General features: G+C 46.5%; 1 protein-coding gene and 1 pseudogene across 1 annotated transcript in view; one reads left to right on the top strand and one right to left on the bottom strand.

Annotated features, from left to right (window-relative positions):
- The window catches only part of LOC142564784 (uncharacterized), a 43,763-nt gene extending 25,434 nt beyond the window's left edge, over positions 1-18,329 (bottom strand). Inside the window, exon 1 of the mRNA XM_075675937.1 lies at positions 18,254-18,329. Within this exon, the coding sequence (XP_075532052.1) occupies positions 18,254-18,282 (29 nt within the window). The 5' untranslated portion in view covers positions 18,283-18,329. The remainder of the gene's footprint in view (positions 1-18,253) is intronic.
- Positions 260-441, top strand: LOC142565053 (U2 spliceosomal RNA; annotated as a pseudogene).
- Positions 18,330-20,612: the final 2,283 nt, after the last annotated feature.

Here is a 20,612-nt window from a genome sequence, read left to right as displayed (position 1 = left end):
CTGTGAAGGTCCACGACCAGCGAAGTTGTTTAGCACACGACACAGAGGTGACACAGAATTTTGAACAAACGTACGAACTCCTTTACCGTGATTTTTATATACATTCGCGCGGACGACGGAACCGTCGCCCCGAGGAGACGGAGGAAACTAGACACGCATAATGCTTTGACGGAAGCGACACCATAGGAGAGCGCAAAGAAACGAAAGTAGATTCTCCAGCGCTTGGAACGACGACAGAGAGAGGCTGGTGCGAACGTAGACATGGCCGACGCAGATCAAAGTGTAGTATCTTTTCTTATCAGCTTAATATCTGAGATGGGTTCTATTTGGGCCCAAGATAATAAACATATTTTTGCAACTTGGCGAGGTGCTTGAAGCCTGCCTCACCTGGGCCGCGGATCGGCCCGGTATTGCACTATCTCCGGGATCGGCCCATGGTTTTTGCACCCGCAGAACGAAAATGCACGGAACCCTATCCATAAATAGCTTCACTGTGCAATAAATACAAAACCATGGTACTTTTGGATCCTTCTCTTATATCCCTTTGTATTACTATTCAGGTTGTGCCCTGTACTTCGCAACACTGCGCCACTTCTCAGGTTTAACCACGTAAACTATGAATTGCTTTCGCGTGTAATCAAATGTACTTGTAAGTTAAGAATAACCTTCGTTCGTTCTTGCACTCTGGACATCTCCTATTTACTAGATTGCCTATCCACTCACATTTCACTTGTTTGAAACGAAATTAGATTCGCTACTGTGGAACAACTGCATCAGGTTGCGCCATGACGCATCATAACTGTAACGCAGAGCGCCTCATGGTCATTCAGCGAAATTTTTAGGAAGTGAAGGTATAGTAAAAGCGTGTCAGACATCTGCACCATGATCTAATCTCAAGAAAATGAAATTTCGCGCATTTGGCGATTGCTTCAGTGATGGATCCCTTGTAGTCCACACTTTCATACTGGCTTCCAAGAGACGATATAACAGTGAGTTGCTGTCTAACTTTCGCCACCTCGGCACTGCTAAAGCTATTCCGAAATTGTACACTTTTACAGCAGAGCAGTTAGCTTCCAGTTGGTCGGCATTTTTCGTGTCCTCGTCCGTGGGCAAAAATGTGCGCCGATCTCGGAGGTGGTACGATACCGGGCCGACCCGCGGCGGAGCTGAAGTAGAGATCAAGCACTGAGCAAAGTGAAGCGAAGAGGGCCTACATTCTTTCGAATCACGCATACAACATACAAAACTGCATTTGTTTAATTAAAGAACAAGTACAAAACAAACATCCGAGCCACATATTAGTAAGACGTTCTTCGCAATAATGCGAAGCACGTAGCGCTACCTACATACGTTTCCGGTAAAGATTACTGTTTCGCAAGCTGCCACCACGACGGCAGCTTGCGACGCGGGGAGTGACGCCACTATATAAAAGAACCAGACTAGCAACTCATTTCATTCTTTTTACATCACCGATATGGGAAAGCAACGCATAGTTACGCCTCCCGAGGAGCAGTATGAATTAAAGGAGCGGCAAAGGGAGAAAGAAACGAAAATAGGACCAGCGGTGGCCTGCTGTCCAAATCACTAGTACTGCAATTACTACAATTACTCAAAATTACCATTACTACCATTTCTCTAAAGCAACACAACATTACACACCCAACTTAGCGGTTGCACTGGTGGTCTTCAACAGCTTCGCTGGCCGTCGACTTTCGCAAAACAGGGATGGCGAGTCAAATTTTTAAATCCGCCACCATCGATATGCGGGGGGAGAATCTAAGGAACAACGCAATCGACAAAATTATAACACTGAAGCATGTGATCAACCATGGAGATTAGTTCTTGACTTGACATAGACCATCCGGAATAATTATAGCTACATAGAGGGAAGCAGGGACAATTAAATTCACTACTGAAGACACGCTACGGTGTTAATGTGCAACTAGACACATGTCATTGGTAAAAAAAACAAATCTCAGGTAAGGAGAACACTCCGAAGAAATTGCCCTCTATAGACACTTTTACACTATATCCTTTATGTTTTCAGTGTAATTGAAAGAAGACGAAGTGAGGACAGAATGAGGAAACACGGTCCGGAAGCAGTAAAACGCACAAGAGACTACAATCGGGTACAAAGGCATGTGTTGCTCAAAAACTGCAGTAACTCACGAATAGCTTCTTGCGCCATTAATATACGTGGTCAAGGTCCAGGAATTCTCGTCCGAGAAATTGTGATAAAGTCTGGTCATCTTAGTGTGGTCGTTAAGGACATGCACTAGACATCGTATTGAGGGCAAGTGCACAACATGTTTTTGAGAGTTCCTTGAGAACGTTGGTGCATCGGTCATTCCAGGACAAAAAGAATAAGCTTCCGAATTAATGCCACACCTAGTGATAGGCCGTACAGTGCAGTTACATTTCCATGGAATAGCTAAAGCTGGCACTTGCAGCCGTAACGAAGAATCCAGGGTATGTAGGCACTTTTTAGTGGCGTCATGATATGACAGCAGTCATGGTACTGCGGACAGCTCAAAGGTGTGGCGGGACATGCAATGCTTCTTCAGAACTAGCGCCAGGCCGCAAACAAGAGGAAGTTAGTTTTCTGTCGAATAACATTGGGGCTCAACGTTCTATGAGTGAGTGTGCGGCACCTGCTAGGATATTGCATGCGACGCAATTGAACTTTGGCTCCATTCCTGCTCATCTCCTGCTTTTACACAGGGAGGTGGCAACGCTTGAATGTTCTTCTTTTTTTCCCAGCCAGATTCGGGTCGTATTGCACGCATTTCCGGCGTCGTCTCACTGGCCGACTGTTCATGGTGCCTTCTAGAGAAGACAAGAAAACTTGCTTGTTTGATATATATATACAACGTGAAAACTTGCGTATTTGCAAACCTGCGTGATTTTTTTTTTCAGGACAGTCAGTAGTGCTGTATAAATTCGTGTGAAATGCTCACCTCGTCATTCTTTCACCTTTACCATATATAAAGAGCGCTCAACTTTACAGTCAGTAGTGCTGTATAAATTAATGTGAAATGCTCACCTCGTCATTCTTTCATCTTTAGCATATATAAAGAGCAGTCAACTTTACTTACCTTTTAGATCTATTTCCATGATAATAACGAATATAATAAAAACAATATTGGTACGGACAGTCAATTTTAATTGTTTTATAGGAGGCACAAACGTACTCTTCGCTGTTAAGTGATGCAGAGTATATATAGGTCCGCTCTGTTGTGTTTAATGCCTGTGCGAATGTTTTAAAGAATCTATTAACGGGCTGCTAAACGGAACATCTAATACTTGTCGCATATTTCTGACGAAAGAATGTCTGCTAAAAAATAATAAACACCTGCAAAACCACTTATGATTGTCTACAAAAGAGGCGATAATCTATGGCCCTTTCTTGTACTCTTGTGCTTCAAAATAAACCTAGTACTTCTACTTCTCACGGCACATTTTGTAGTGTACTTCCTAATGCACCAACTTTCGTGCAGCAGCGAAACAACTCAGTGGGCCTTAATATCAGCTTGATCCCTAAAGATTATGCGGACATGTCCGCATTCAGCTCTCACGGAAACGCGTGTACCTGCCTACGGACCCGCTCTAAGATTACAAAAATGTTTGACACTCTTTTGTGCGGACCAGAAAAGCAAAATTCATAGGTGCTATCTGAATCAGCACGTCACGCCAGGTCTGAAGCAATCGTCCGTAGGCCTGGGCACTAAATGCAAGCCTCTCAGTGGCGACGTAGCATAGCCTAGCAAGGAGGCGCCAAGCCCATCTGCTCAGGCGACTGCAACATCGGCTCTGGAATCTGCACTGAGCAACGCTAAGGCTGGTGTCCGGCCTCGCATGCAGGTGATGTCGCTTGGTTTTTTTTCTTTGGTGTGATAACTAAGGGGATGGAAACAATACGATAGTCAGTTTCTCCCGCAAGGCGAAGCGCTGACTGTGCTAGCAAGGTTAGCGTTGTGCTGGAACTTCTAGGACAGTGTTCTATATACATATCAGTTCGACTAACGCAAATGCGACATACGCGGGTGCAGGAAAATTTCTGGTACCCTTAAAAGCGTTAACGCGACGTCTAGGGCCTAGAATGAGATCGCATAGGGTCAATGGATTAAGCTGCCCATAATCATCAGCCGCGGTAAGATAGCATCAATTTCGCGTTTGAGTGATAAATATTGCTTGGCACATTTTATATTTAATGCTCTGAAAAGATTTAAGATAAAATACATGCACTGTGCATGTTATCTTTTAAGAATTTTGTTTGTGAGCTGCAATTCTCAAAATTCAGAGGGTTAATTTAGTCAAAAAATGTAAGACCTTGTGTGAGCAAGTTCATTCAGTAAATAGTGTACGAATATAAGCCGCATATACGGTATCGATAAGCATATAGGATATACATATACCTAAAATTCTGCGGAGTTCAACGCGTGGCTAACAGCGAAAGTTAGCTTGGAATGTTCATATTATTGCTATTGCAGTTATAGTATTATTGACGCCCTGACGGAATGTCGCCACGGCTATAATAATCAAGGTGACCAACAACTCCCGCTTCTCATCTTTCCCCATTTTTGGTGCTAACGAACTTACTACGGCTGATAAACAGAGATAGGACAACAAAATATTGCATACCCTGCTGAAGTATACACGGTGAATGGGGATCCAGGCTTTTGTACTTCACGAAACGTAACCGTTGACGAGCGATGCCGAGACGAACCTCGTTCTCTTCTTCTTCAGTCCCCTTGCAGTGCCACATCATGTGGCACAACACCCTCTTCAAAAAATAATAAAAGAATGAAAACATACTAGGCTTGACGTGAGAGCTCTGAGATGGCCTAGGGCGAACACATAGGCTGTAGTCACAATCACTGTGGTGTGCGACGTAGTCAGAAGCCGCTGAGGGACGAGCAACAACAAAAACTAACTAAGCGGCTGAAAACGTCGAATTTTAGTGGCTTTAGTACGGTTTCAACCGCACAACGTGCACAACCTCAGATTGTGGTTGTCGACGTCGGGGAGGCTGGCTTCTATCAGGAAGGACTTCGTAATTCACGTCATTAATTCGCTGCAACACTTTGTAAAGTCCGAAGTAGCGACTCAAAAGCTTCTCGGATAGTCTTTTTCAGCGCACGGGAGTCCAGACCAAAACTTGATCGCAAGGTTGTAACTCGACTTGTCGATAGCAGAGATTGTAACGTTGCGCATCGATGCTCTGTTGTTTCTTTATGTGCACTCGGACAAGCTGACGGGCTTCTTCCGTGCGTTGCACGAAAAGTTCGGCATCTTGGGTGAGATCGAGGTGATCGATGTTGTCGCATGACGGCACTGCTTCTAACATAGTCTGCACTTCACGCCCGTAAACGAGGTAAAACGGCGTGAAGTGTGTTGTTTATTGCGTAGCACTATTATAACCAAACGTTACGTATGGGAATATCTCGTCCCACGTCTTGTGCTGTACGTCTACGTACATAGACAGCATGTCAGTCACCATTTTGTTCAGTTGTTCGGTCAAGCCGTTTGTCTGCAGAAGATAGGCAGTTGTGCTTCAATGGGTTGTGCAGCTGAATTTGAAAACGTCTTCAGTGAGCTGCGCTGTAAAGGCTTTGTCTCGGTCTGGGATGACGTGCGATGGGGCGCCAGGCCGTAGGACGATGCTCTGTATGAAAAACTGGGCAACCTCGGAAGCAGTGCCTCGAGGCAACGCCTTTGTCTCGGCATACCGCGTTAAATAGTCTGTGGCGACGATTATCCACCTGTTGCCAGAAGATGAAAGTGGAAACGGGGCCAGAAGATCCATGCCGACCTGGTCGAAAGGTTTGCCAGGTGGGTCAATCGGATTCAGCAATCCCGCAGGCTTCACAGCTGGCGACTTTCGGCGCTGGCATTCACGGCAGGCTTTAACGTACCGCTTAACGCACTCGGCAAGTTTCGGCCAGTAGTAGGATTTGCATACTCTATCAATCGTTAGCGTAAAACCCAAATGGTTAGACGGATGCTCGTCATGAGAGGCGAATAAAACTTCGGCACGGGGGTCTGCTGGAACGATCCAAAAGGTATGTCTTACCCTCGACAATCCTCGACCGATGCGCCGGAGTATTGATGGGTTTCGGCCGTACGAACTGGAGCCCCGTTCCAGGGCAGCGTAACTTTTTTCAGAACGCTCGCCAGTTTGCCACTAAGAATAGGGTAATCGGCACCGGTATCTACAAGTGCACTCATTTTTTTCCGTCGATCAACACAGGTATGTCCAGTGAAATCTTGTTCGCGGAAACTGGTTCTGGCGTCGTCGTGTTTTCGTTGTTCTGTGGTCGGCACGATACAAGGTCTTCAGCGCGTCGATTATAAGCGGCCCCACCTCGGAAGGCCGCTGACGTCAGTTTTCGTGGCGTGGACTTGGTGATCTTTCTTGCGGCGTCCTCGAGGTGGTATCACGAGCAGGGAAATATCACCGCGGTGAGGGTGAGCGTGACTGCCGCTGCAATTTGCTCGGCCTGCGCTGCTGTTCGATGAATTCTGCGATGTCGGGAGGCCTCTGGCCAAACCTGGGTCGAGGTGAATCGATGCAAAAATCTCGCAGGCCGATTCATCGATACAGGCACTCCCGATACGCATGACCAGCTTCGCCGCAGTGGTAGCACAGTGGTCGTCGGTCGGGTGCTCGCGAAACCTCTTATTTCCTCGCGGGTGTTCGGCCGTCGTCAAAGTACAGTAGCGGAGTTGTCGGAGCGGCTTGCGCCGATTGCAACGCGAGTGGCGACGCAGCTTAAGTAGGTGCGAAAGCTCGGGCGGAGCTCAGTAATGTTTCTGCGTAAGTCTTGCGCCGGGACTCACTTAACAGAGGTGGCGCTTCACCGCTGGAAAGAGATGCCTGCAGTGCCTGCTGTACTTCGTTGCGTACGACGCTGGCGAGGGAGCTGACTGGCGGTGGCGACGTACCGTGGTGCTTCTGCAGCTCGTCGCGAACCACTGAGCGAATCATCTTGCAAAGCAAGGCGACGTCACACCCGAAGCCTACCGGCGTATCCGGAGTGCAGGCGGAATTCACTTGTCAGTTGTACATGTTCGACCGTTGCTGAAGGGTCTTCTCCATTGCGGTGGCTTCGGTGGTGAACTCCGCGACAGTCTTGGGCGTATTCCGAACAAGACCTCCAAACAGCTGTTCCTTTACGCATCTCATCAGATGACGCACCTTCTTCTCTTCCGACATGCTCGGATCGGCACGCTGAAAGAGACGCGTCCTCCACGTACATCGTAACGCTCTCGTTGGGCTTTTCGACGCGTGATTGAAGGGCTCGCTCCGCTTTTTCCCGGCGATCGAGGCTGGACTAAGTCTCCAGTTGTTTGCGCTGGAATTCAGGCCAGGATGACAAGGCACTTTCACGGTTCATAAAGCACGTGCGAGCACCATCCTGGAGGCTGAAGTAGACGTTCTTGAGTTTGGCGTTGTTGTCCCACTCGTTAAACGCAGCCACGCGCTCGAACTCCGCCAGCCAGTCTTCCACGTCTTCAAATAAGTCGCCATGAAAATCCGTCGGCACTTGGGGGTTCAGCAGCGTTAGATAAGTCGGTGTCACCCTTTCCGTAGAAGTCGCAGTGGTCGTAGTCATCACTTTTTGCTGGAGGGTTCCAAATTCTATGGCAAGGCTTTGGATTCGCCGGCTTGTGCGGTGAACTGGAGTCAACTCCAGTTGTGCGAGGTTCTTTCTGCCCAGTGGGGTCCCCTGCGTAAGTTGGGTGTACCCAGCAAGCTCCACCAAATTGTCGCGTATACCCTGCTCAAGTGTACATGCTGAATGGGGATCCAGGCGTTTGTGCGTCACGAAACGTAACCGCTTACGCGCGATGCCGAGACGAACCTCATTCTCCTGTCCTTCAATCCTCTTGCTGTGCCACACCATGTGGCTATATTTACGTGAAGCTTCAGGCTCCGCAAAAAAAGGAGGCTGTGAATGTTTACTGCCACCACAGCAGTAAATAAAAGGCAGCGGAGAATATCTTGTCACTGAGATAACTCTCGATCAATGACCGTATTCATTCCTAAACAACGTGCGCTTCCGTGTCCCCAACCACGCCCATGCCATGGCAGTCAACAAGATTTTACCGACGCTAAGACCAGCGATGAACGATACATCCATGACTGACGTTTCGTCAGCATACGATGACTGGACAAGACACAGACTTTCCTCCTGACAATAGAAGACCTGTAATAAGCAAATGTGCAATTTCTTGGTGGTGTTTTCACAATGTATGGGTGACCGAAGCCAAAAATAGCCATCCATGCTAGAGCTGTTCCCACCGAATATACACTTGTTCGCAGCGCAGCCACCTAATCTGTTGTCTTGCATGTGAAAATCATTTCAAACTTGCAAGAATCCCGCCACGACGGAACAAGACTGTGGCCATAAATGTCTGAACTGTAATAGTGAGCATGCTGCTTGCGCATGTCCCGAACACGAGGAAGCTGACAAATTACCACTACGTCCCACGCGTTCGCCTAGACGCCCCAGGCTGCAAATTTTTCCACCGCTGGAGGGACACGTATGCCTGGCATTGCCTCTGAACTTGAAACCCATTCGCGCAACTCAGACCCTAAGACCGTAGACTGAGTCGCAAAAGGAGTCGCCACAGACCGAATCGCAAGAAGTTATCTTGAAGAAAACTCAAATCCCAAGCCCAGTTGGAATGTCCTACAGCCCGCGAATCATCGATAGCGACGAAACCAGTGGGCATGAAAGCCCCTAAATGTTCCACTCACGTCCTTTTGCGGCAGATCTGAAGCTAACGCCACTTTCTATAACGAACAACTGGCTTATTCGGGCCTAAAATTATAACATGAACCTGCGAATAAATCAATTCGAGCTCATTTATCGCCCATGGCAACGGCGAAGGGTTCAGTTCCCCCTTCATTTTTGTATCCCTTACACACAATTTTCAATCTCATCATTCTCTGAATCAGAGAGCTTTCACACTAACATACATGTGTACCGCACAATAGGAAAAATTATAGAAAGAATGACACGCAAACGATTGCAACAAGTCATTGCGAATGCCTTTATTCATATTCCTTTATTTCTTCACGGACATAATACGAATATCACAACAAAACATAATGACAGATTCAATGCAAACGAAGGTGATAAGCAACCTCGTAAACATGCTAGCGTTCCCAGTTCAAATATTTAACATGGGCACGAACTCACCCTTTACGGCAAAGCACGCAACCTACAAATAACGAATACCATGGTGCATTAAGTGTCGACGCTTGCCTCTCAAGCTCCTCAAACTGAGTTAGTGTGCTTAACTATTGAATGCGGGAGTGCTAGAAAGTTTATGTAGTGGATTACTAAGGAAGTACACAAGGTTAACGGGTGCACTTCTTTCACAACGACAATCATTAGCAGAAAAGTAAGCTAGAGGCAGTGAGGCCTTAAGGAGTGAAGTCACATTATGTCTAACTGCGTTTAGCTATGGCTCGATTTCCTGTGACGAAACAGCTTGAAAGCCATAGCTATAAAAATTTTGTGCATATCAGAAACACATCTTGGAATCTGTGGCTGAAGTGAAGCTTTCGTGAAGCCTGTTAATCAAATTCTCTAAATTTGCCTGTTTGATTCGTGCATCTTTGGTGCAAACTGACTTACGCGCGTGCGCTAGTGCACAGGGGGGCTAACACACAGTGAAACACTCGCGGTGGTCATGTCAAAAAGCAAGTTGGCGTTGCGAGGGCAAAATTACATGGGTGAATGTAGCCTAATGATTAGAGCATCGGGCTGCTTTGTTATGGCCCAATATTCTATCCCACCGTAAGGTACGTCAGCATCATCATCACCCTATTTTTTATGTTCACTGCAGAACAAAGGCCTTTCCCTGCGATCTCCAATGGTCACTGTCCTGCGCCAACTAGTTCCAACTAGCGCCTGCAAATTTCTTAATTTCTTCACCCTACATAGTCTTCTGCCGTCCTCGACTGCGCTTCTCTTTTCTTGGCACCCATTCCGTAACCCTAGCAGTCCACCGGTTATCTAACCTATGCATCACATGACCCGCCCAGATCTTATTTGTTTTCCTAATGTCAATTAGAATATCGGCTATCCCCGTTTGTTCTCTGATCCACACCGCTCACTTCCTGCCTCTTCGTTGCACCGCTCTTTGCGCAGTCCTTAACTTCCTTTCTACTTTATTGGCAGGCTCCAAGTTTCTGGCCCATATATTAGCACTTGTAGAGTGCACTGATTGTGCACCTTTCTTTTCAGTGATAATGGTAGCATTCCAGTTAGGATCTGATAATGTCTGCCACTGTGAATTTCCTTCTCGTGATCAGGGTCCCCTGCGGGTTTTGACTTAAGTAGACGTACTTCACAGACTCTAGAGGCTGACTGGCTATCCGGAACTCTTGTTCACTTGCCCAGATATTAATAATTATCTTCGTCTTCTGTACAAAAATCTTCAACCCCACTCTTATACTCTCGCTGCTAAGGTCCTCAATCATTTGTTGTAACATGTCCCCAGTGTTGTTGAACAGAACAACGTCGTCTGCAAATCGAAGGTTGTTAAGATATCCGCTGTTGATGCTCATTCCTAAGCATTCCCAGTATGATAGCTTGAATGCTTCTTCCAAGCACGCAGTGAACTGCATGAGAGATTGTGTCTCCTTCTCTGACCCCTTTCTTTACAGGTATCTTCCTACTTTTCTTGTGGAGAATAAAGGTAGCTAAGGAATCTGTGTAGATATTTTCCGAGATATTAACGTTGGCGTCCTGTACTCCTTGATCACGTAATCACTCTGTGACTGCCGGTATCTATACTAAATCAAATGCTTTTCGTAGTCTATGAAAGCCATATAGCAGGGCTGATTGCGCTCTGCAGAATTCTTGACCACTTGATGGAAGACATGGATATGATACATTGTAAAGTTTCTCTTCCTGAAACCAGCCTGTTCCATTGGTTAACTGAAGTCAAGTGTTGCCCTTATTCTTATTCTTAATAAGCAAGACAGCAGTAGCATTAAACAGCACCCAGTGCGAAAGCATGGGGGTTTTCGCAAAGAAATTTTTTGAAGAAACAACCCACAATTTTCTATATGGCAATGGAATCGCAGGGACCTAAGACGATAGCGTAAACACCTACCGTACAAAAAACGGAAGACACTTTATCGAGATTAAAGTCTGAAGCCGCGGAAGCCTGGCACCATTGCCAATGGCAATTTGTTGCTTCGGAAACACCACGGATTCACAGAACTCGTACACTGTTATGTGAATGTTTGTTTGTTTATTAAATGCCTGCAACATCGATTGCGCCTATGTCTATGGTTTCGATGTCTTCTGAGTCCATCATTTAAAAGCTGTCATCAGGGAGGATGTTGGCTTGCAACTCATGGCTGGTGAACTCCTTGTGCTTTAGTGGGTCCACATCCAGGATGGCTGCTTTATGGTCACTGAAGTGCACAGATATGTAGTCGAGGTTGTTCACGCTACTGCGAGTGCTGAATACGAGGTCTAGCCAACTCCCATGGTTGATAGTGGCTTTGCTGGGCGGGGTCTCCAACTTGTGCATAAGGGAGGTATACATCCCTTCGATGAAATCGTGTTTCACTCTAGCATCATGATTGAAGTCACCGACCAAAAACCACTGCGGTTTGGGGATCAGGAGGGGGCGCGTCTTCCATGGCGGTGTCGGGGTGTAGTTGGCCATCCTCATCATCCACTTCGCTCGATTGACTTCCATTTGCTCGGCTTGCCGCGGCAAGATGGCGGTCACGGCGCTTCCGAGCTTCATTTGCCTTGGTACCCGGAGATGCAGCGAGTCGTTTCAAACGCATTGTCTCTCTTGCGTTGTCCCGTCGCGCCCCTGGACTCTGTGGTGTCAGACACGCCTCGCCGCCCTGATGCATGCGACGTATGCGCTCAGCCTCCCTTGAGCACCGCTTGCGTTCAGGGGCTGCCGCACGTCGCGTGTTGGGAGACACTGGTTTGGCGAGACGAGGCATCCTTCCCACATGATACCGCAGAGTAAACTGCCGCCACCGCCGCCGCCAAAGCACACCAAAGCAGACGGCCGCCACGCGCGCCTCGCGACAGTGATGTCAGGCCACACAGCGCCCAATCGGGAGGCCACCTCAAGCGCCCGACGACAGTGACGTGAGGGCGCACCGTCGAACCCACGGCCGCCACGCGTGCCGATGTGATGAGTCATCCCGCGCGGCCGAACCACCCCGACACAGATGATGACAATGACTTTACGCACGCGACCTAATCAGGAGGCGCACACCTGTGCCTAGCGATAGTGACGTCACTACAGAGAGGAGACCAATCAGGAGACCGGAAAGCTGTGGCAGTTTATGCTAATGGCAGATGACCCTGACAATGAGCCATTAAAGGCTTCCGCCTTTATATTTTTGTCACGAGGACTGAACCTGAGGCTACTTTACGACTGCTGGAGTTCTAGATGTCATATATTTGCAGAAGGGGAAGTAATGTACGAGAGGAGCGAGGGAACGAGAGGACCTTAAAGGTGGTGTTCATCGGCCGGTGACATGACCGCGCCGTTCTTGTGTTTGTTCCTAAAAGCAAAATTTTCGCAGCTAACCAAAGCAAGATTCGACTAACCGAGCAATATTCATTCCTTCTTTCTTTTATCCACAGCTTGCACCTCTCTCACACTGCGATGATGATAATGGTCATGATGACTTATTGCCCTTCCCTTTAAAATGGGGCGGTGACGAATAGTCACGTAGCCTTCCTGCGTTACTCAGGTATACTATACATGCTTTCGTTCTAGCATTTTTGTATACATCACTTCATACATTTTTCTCTTCCTCAGAACTTGTCGATCTACCTTGTACCGCTACCTATGCCTTTAACGTTTTCGGTCGTATCAATCTCTTCCCCACTTTCTTGCCACCAGTACTCTAAAATTCTCTTGCTACTCTCGACTGCTGAGTGGTTGATGCTTCCACTTTAAATCCAAGAGCCTATGGAAGGTCCGCATATTTCTTTTCCACCATATGCTTGCATCACCTAGTCGGGAATACTTGCTCCAGTAGGTTTGGTCCTTAGGCAATCAGCTCGAGCTTCAAATAGCAAGGTGGTTCCTCTCCTCCTAACGCACATATTTTCGCTTCTAATTTCTTTCTTGCTATTCTTGTAAATCTCGGTGGTTGTTTTGTTTCAATTCTTTGCATCCAATTCTTTGTCTTTCTTTCTCCAACTTTCTTTCTGATAACTCCTGGTTTTCTACTTAAACTTCCAATTACTCTGTACATCCCACTTTGTTGATGTCTTCCTCCATGACGAGCTACTGTCTGAACTTATTGCGACATCCAGTCGCGCGTCTTAGAAGTCTGCCCGAATCCCCCCCCCCCCATCTTTTGTGCGTTGCTTATGAGATGCTTGACGCGATGGTGTGTTGGAAAGCAGGCCTAAAGCGTTGGCTGCTGTGCTTGAGAAACCAGGGTGATGAACGTTTGATTACGTACTGCACTGTAGAAATTTGGTCAAAGATCTTCTTAATTAAAGATCAGCGCAAAGAGGCTAAATATAGGGACGCAACGTGACTTAAATAGGCTCAGAACGATCATTCGATTTGACAAAAATAATTTTACAGCAGGAATAAGCTACAACTAATGCGCCCTGCACAAACACCCAGACAGTATAAATTTGGCACTAGACGCAGCTTCTTGAGCATTTGCAGATATCCGCCGAATAAGCATATCAAAAGGAGGCAGACAGACGTGGAGCCTTATTTTATAGATGTAGATGGTGTCAACTCTTCACGAGCAAACCTATCTTTGTGTTTAGATGCCACTGAAGTGCTCGGAAAAGCGGTAAACATTCGCATTCGCGACAATGAAGAGCCAGTTGTGGACAAAGCTCACCCTTTGCAAACTGCGCTGGTCCCTGAGTGTCATATTTCGGCAGTGCACGCAATCTAATTGCAGCTACATGAGAAACGAACGCGGTAAACAAACCCGCAATTACGCGGAAAACAGGTTATGTACATTGTGCCTGTTTTTTCATATGCGGGCGCCTCTCTCGGGCTCGGCAAGTAGCCTTTGGCTCGTTGATGTTCGATAAAATTATATCGACATTGTATCTAGAGGCCAATTTCTTTATCCAATGCTATAGTTCATATATGTATCATGTTCGCGTGAATGATTTTTCTGTACCACCTAGAGTTTTTAGCACAGAACCTTTAGATGAGACGGCAAGAAGTTGAGACACATACAAGAGCTGTGCTTTTCTTGACTTCTGTGTGTCTTCTCTAAAGTTGGTTGCGCTAGAATCTAGCGATTAGTAGTGCCAATGTGGCCGAAAATCGATGTTTGCACAATATCGTTGTCGTCATGCCGTCTACGTCTTTAAGCGTCATCACCCAATTCTTATCGTGGCGTCGTCTTTATACTGTCGTTAACAGCTATCACGCCGTGGCCATCACTCGGTCGCAATCAACCAGTCATCGTCATCCCTTCATTCTCATATTATCGACATATCTTTTTCGTAATCATGCCGTCATTCATTGTCATAATGCCGCTGTCGTAGTTATGCCGTCGCCACCATACAATCATCTACATTCCGTACATATCAGCTCGTTGCTGTTGTTCATTCAGTGATGAGCAAGGGGAGAAATTACTCACATAAAGGCAGGTCATCGTAATTATCAAAACTAAACACCAGCGACTAAGGGATGTGCGAAAAGAACGAAAGAAAGAAGAAAACTTAAATAAATCAGAAAGCTTTGGGGAGAAATATAGCATCACTTGCATCCGACGGAGCCTGTCATACAATATAGAGCGCACTGTATGGGTAACATGTGTGTACACTCAAGGCGTAAAAAAGCAAAATACAGTCAACAATAAAACACATAACAATGGCGCCTGTTTCTATTAAGGTGCACAAAATCAGACAGTGGGCATGTTCACAATGTATTGTATTTTAAAGAGACCGCACGCAGTCCCAATCTATCAGAAAATCACAAGGAGCTGTGACCGTCTGTTTATTTGGGCATGGCCAAAGACTGAGGACTTTGATCAAATATAAGAGACGCCTATCCAGAAGTTGGTCTCACGCCTGGCCTCACGCTGGCACTCCTAATGGGGATTCTCGAAGGGCAGATGTTCCACAGACTCATACCGAGTGTGCCAGAGTGTACAAGCAGCACATGGCCTTTTCTTGCTCCTGTGCTATGCGTAAGGCATTAAAGCCACTTCCTGGCGTAGTTGATATGTAAGTGTATCAAAGGTACGACCATCGTGTTATGTTGTGAAGCGCAAAATCTGGTCATTCTTGAATAAAGGAGATTCCTTTTCCTGTTTCTCAAAACAAGTGGCTCCAGCCAAAGATGCAGTCTGTAGTGCTTTTGAGATTTCACAGAGAAAAAACTACTGCCATCATAATTTGGCAATGTAGTTAGTATTTCTAGAGCAGTCACCAAGTTAGAGTAGGTCACCTATCTACCAATGCAAGGATTTTCTGATATGAACGTTGCCAATTACATTAAAGTAAAGAATTCGGCCATTTTAAAGGATGCCTGGTGAAATAATTTGCAATTTTGGCTCCTTTGATATTTAGAAACGTAAACTGCGGCGGCCGAATCTTTATGGTTGTTGAACCGTCTGTGAAAACAAATGTAAAGAAATTTTGCTGACAGCTAATTTGAAGGAATGTTTAGCATTTTGGCTCAAGAGTTCAGTAGGTGACCTCTTTTCGATGCCCAAAACGGTCAGTTAACGCAGGTTCTGGAAGTCGCAAAAGAGAATGATAGAATGCAAGGAATACCGGCTGATGAAACTGGTGCAGAATGACCTGATGACCTTGTACATCATCACAAACCCTCCTATACCTGTAAAATGCCTTGTTTCTAAGAGCATGATCCGTGTGACTGGCCAACTGTCTCACGTAATGTCAGTAGACTGCTTGAATATTAAGTGAACTGCAGGTTCCCTTGCTTCTAGCAATTACAAGAGTACATCGATTAATCCTCGTTTTAGGAGGCAAACTAGGGCATGGTCTTCGACTGCGGTCCAGTATTCTTGGTAAATTTTCTTCACATTTGTGACGTCGTCGTTGTCATACCGTTTGTCGCTCTTCCGTCGTGAGTCTATCATCATCATTTTTTTCTCCGTAATTGCACCATAGTCATATCAGCATCAAAATCTTATTGTCATAATACAGGCGTCGTCAATACAGCGGCGACATCATGTTGTCGACATGCTGTCGTACTCATTCTGTCGTTATCGTGCCATCGTTGCTGTGAACACGACAATGCCTTGTGAATGCAACAATGCAGAGCAGAACACAAAGTCGTGGCTCATGGTACATCCAGCGCACGATGTTGTATGTACGCCTCCCCCCCCACACACACACACCAAGGGAGGAGCATTTTGAAGCAATTTGAAACGGTGCATCGCGGTACGTGTAAAGGGGTCTCATTTTCTTCAAAACTGGCTGTACAGTGGCTGCGGTCAGCTTTTCTCCGGCGTGGATGTCGAACTAAACCTTGACGACAAACGAAAAGGCTCAGAAATTTGTTTCATCCGGTTGCCTGGCTACCTGGCATTTGCGGGATCAGTGCTATTGATCACACTGACAAACCTATTGGAGCGTCACATCGAGAGCGCGATAGCGTTCCAAATCCTCTTTCCAGTACAGACACGACAAAGCAGCTACGCTGCCTGGCACGCAAGCTCTTTTAGAGAGCGGCGTCCGTTACTGCGGCAAGCGTCGGCGGCGGCGGCGTAACCGAGCGAACAAGCACAGCGAAAGGTGAAAGAATGAACGCTGTGTATGAGATGAAAGTCCCGTACCACGTACGGTGGAGAGCTATTAGGACGTCCCCTTCGGTGATGTGCACGGTGGAAACTGGTGTCATGAGGACCCGCCGAACCACTCGGTGCGTACTGGTATGTTGTCTCAGCCCGGCCACGCATTTTGTGCAATCGTCTGCTCGCGTCAGCTATCGCTCGTGCTTCTTTGGTTAGCTTAGTTTGTTCTCGTTCGCGCTTGTTTCAAGAGTCATTGTTTTTAATTGTTTTTAATCTGATCTTATGCGCGACGCGAATCGCATAGCACTTTCTGGAAGCCACGCGCCTACAGCGGTTACACTGGAACCTCTGACGAGTCATGTGTAAAAGCCCACGCGCTTGACCTGTATATCAGATTTTCGACGATCGCGATTCTGCTACATGTCTCTCTAAAATACTTTGCCTCAATGTATTGCGAAATCAGAACAAGTACAGAGATGCGCTCAAATTTCACATTACAGTGTAGCCTAATTGTCAGTGAATTTTTTTAGCAAATTAGAACACCCTAAATATGAGGCGCACAGGCTACACGATTCCTTCGGCACAGCTCCGTCTTCCACCCGGGCTTCATCGACCAGAGGTATCACTTCTCTGCCCGCTGCATTTACGAGTGGCTTTCGCAAACACTTACATACATTACTTAGAATGATCGACAGTGCTGCATACGAAGTGTGCGGCAACGAACATTTACTGTACCAATATCCCTTCTCTTAGACGAATACTCTCGAATTCACTGTGACGACTAGACGATCGGCCACTGTCCATGCAGGTGTTACTGGAACACTGGCCCCAACTCTCGTCGCCCGACGGGGCTGCGAAGGCACTTTTAAGTTTCTTGATGGTCATTTGCCCGGGTGCACACCTTTGACTCAGTTGTGCTCTTCTTGCGCGTGCGCAAACGCAGTGTATTTCTTTCCCTCTCTCTCTCGCTCTCTACTCGACGTGGTCGCTTAGCCATTATAATGTTGTGCTGCTAAGCACGAGGTCACGAGATCAAATCCCGGCTGCAGCGGCTGCATTTCCACGGAGGCGAAATGTAAAAACGCCCGTGTCCCGTCCATTCTGGGCAGGTTAAAGATACCTTGGTGGTCAAAATTAATCCAGAGTCCCCCACTGCGGCGTACCTCATAAGCAAATCCTGGTTTTGGTGCGTAAAACTCCCCAACCAAATTGATCCTCTCTCGCTATCTATATGTCATTTTACTATTCCACCTTTGCCGTCCCCCAGCGTGGGCTAGCCAGCCAGGCACTTTTCTGGGTAAAATTCCCGTCTACTTCCCTTTATTTCCCTTTCTATGCTCCTTCTTCAGCTTTCGCTATGTCATGCAGCTCGTAGCACACGGGAAGTAGTAAAGAATATCAAATTTCAACACATAGAAATCTTAGTGCAACACTGCTGGAAGAGCAATCACGTAAACGCGTTCGAGAATAAGCGTTTTTACGAACCTCGAAAATATTGGGAATCCTTGCTTCATTCGCAGCCGCAAATAGCCCAAGTACCAGCATAAATGTGAGATGCGACATTTTCCCTACGCTGGCGATACTTCCAAGAACAGTCATATGCTGGAGATTCAGTCTATATAGTGAGAGCCGCCGAAGGGCACACACCTCTGACTTACAGTTGTATTCTCTCCGTGCGTAGGAACTATAATGACAAGGTACTAAAGTTTAAAGAAATTAAAGCTATCACGCCAACAATCTAGCTGAATACATTTGAGGCACTAGATTTAAGCCGGAAATTAAGTTTGCCGTGTTTTTAAAGCCATGTTTAACTAAAGTGTGGTATGTCCTTTTGATGAATGGCCATCAAAAAGTGGTTTTATTTTCTGGTTATTTTTTTTCCAAGCATGCGTACTATAGTTATCGGGATTTACAAAAAGGATGTTGTGCCCTCCAAATCTTAGAATTGTTCACTATTGATGGCGGTTCTAGTAGTAGTGCCCATTTGAGCTTTAAAGGACACGGCACCATCCTAGCAAAATTTTTTATGAGAGGTTTCTGCATTCCAGCGGTAGTTTTTTCTCTTTTACCAAATTTTGCGATTGTCTGTGCCATCACGTTGCGCTGACAAAATCTAAAACGACGATTTTTTTTTAGCACCGATTTCGTCCCAAGGGCCATTGCCCCGGATTTCTTCTTTCATTTGTTATCGCACACGTCTTCTTCATATCTCCGCCTCAAGACGTCGAACATATAACCGTGTTTACCTTTCTTCCGGCGTAGCGGTATGCTATTATACACTAATTATCACCACAAGTGACTTGCCCAAGCTGACGCGTCGATGTCAATTGTCATCGCTGACACGTCGGTGATACGTCGCTGTCTAGGATTTTTTAAGGTTATAGTGATAATTCGTCTCATATCCTCCCTGTTATGTCTACTGCCGCTATAGAGGAGCAGTCCGCAAATGCAGACGCAATGGAGCTGTTTTAATATATGTGCAAAATACTTATAATAAAATGGTTCAAAATGGAAAACTGAATGGGATACGTATGACTGTTTCTTTTCACGCTATGTTATCTAACACCACGGTTATGTTAACGCATCGCAACTTTCATCTCATGCAATCTTTACTTTCGTTTGCTGCAGCGCTCACAATTTAAGCTGGAATGAATGCGCCAAGTCAGGCGGGTGTACCGTGACAGATGTCGATAGAGCGACGCGACGAGGGCGACGGCGTAGCTTGATAATTCTTGAGGGAAAAGCGGTGACAGCAGGCGCATACAAATAAAGCACGGTGCATGCGTAATCACATTTATGAATTCTGTAGTGCTTCCGTCATTGTAAGACCCACCTATTTAGGAGAATTGTCCAAAAATGAACACGTACCTATTGGCCTAACAGTGGGGAAGGACAAATTCAAGATATGTGCTAACCATGCTACTAACTGAAACCACCACTGCTATTAGACAGAGACGTCTGCCGTAGCTAGTAGTTGGCATAGCATTCTTGTTTTGTTAGCAGCTGCGTACACCCATAGCAATCAGCAAACCCGTCTACCGTTAATAATCTGAGTTTTTAGGCATGTAGGTTGCTGTGGGTTGGTCTTCTGCGCCTTAAGGTGGCCTCGCCGCCTACATGATTATCTGCCTGAGCTACCTCAGAGGCCATACTCGAAACTCTGAATCTTTTTTAGAGAATTCAGCCGCCGCTGGAAATTAGCCTTTGGCTAGCATGCGAACGGTTTTAAATTATTTCGGTGGTGTGTGATGGCCACTAATGCACATGATACTCAGTACTCACTTGCCCAAATTCAGTGTCATTCATGCGGCGTTTTGGGCGGCTTGGTAGAATTCCTCGGCTTCCGACGTCCAGGGCAGTGGAACAGACAGAGCTTTAGTGATCTTGAGCAGCTGCGTCAGCAGTGCAACTTCCGGTGATGTTACGGAGAAAATGGCGGTGGAAATTTAGCAGCGCATGAAACTCACGGAGCTTTCGCAGTGACGTTAAGCGAAGGAACTGACGCAAGGCTTGAACTTTAATTTCCAAATATCTGATGCCTCCTTGAGTCACCCGGTGTCTGAGGAACTCCATGCCGTGGACACGAATGACACAATCTGCGGGATGGATAAAACGGCAGTGTTCTTAGAGCCGTAAAAATAACAGTCGCAAATGGTTGCTTGCTGTTCGGGGGAAATACCAAACACCAGGACGTACACTGTACGTTGCAAAATTGGTGCACACTGTTCTCCTGCGGCTTCCAGCCATTGAGGGCCTGGGCGTACAGAATTTTGTTGGAGTGTTGGCGGATAAGAAGTTTGAAGCGGTGTATCCCCGATCGTTCACTGTTTTCGTCATGATATCC

Source organism: Dermacentor variabilis, chromosome 11 (assembly GCF_050947875.1).
Source record: "Dermacentor variabilis isolate Ectoservices chromosome 11, ASM5094787v1, whole genome shotgun sequence".
NCBI lineage: Eukaryota > Metazoa > Arthropoda > Arachnida > Ixodida > Ixodidae > Dermacentor > Dermacentor variabilis.
Note: the sequence above shows the minus strand (reverse complement) of the source record. Positions and strands in the feature narration are given on the sequence as shown.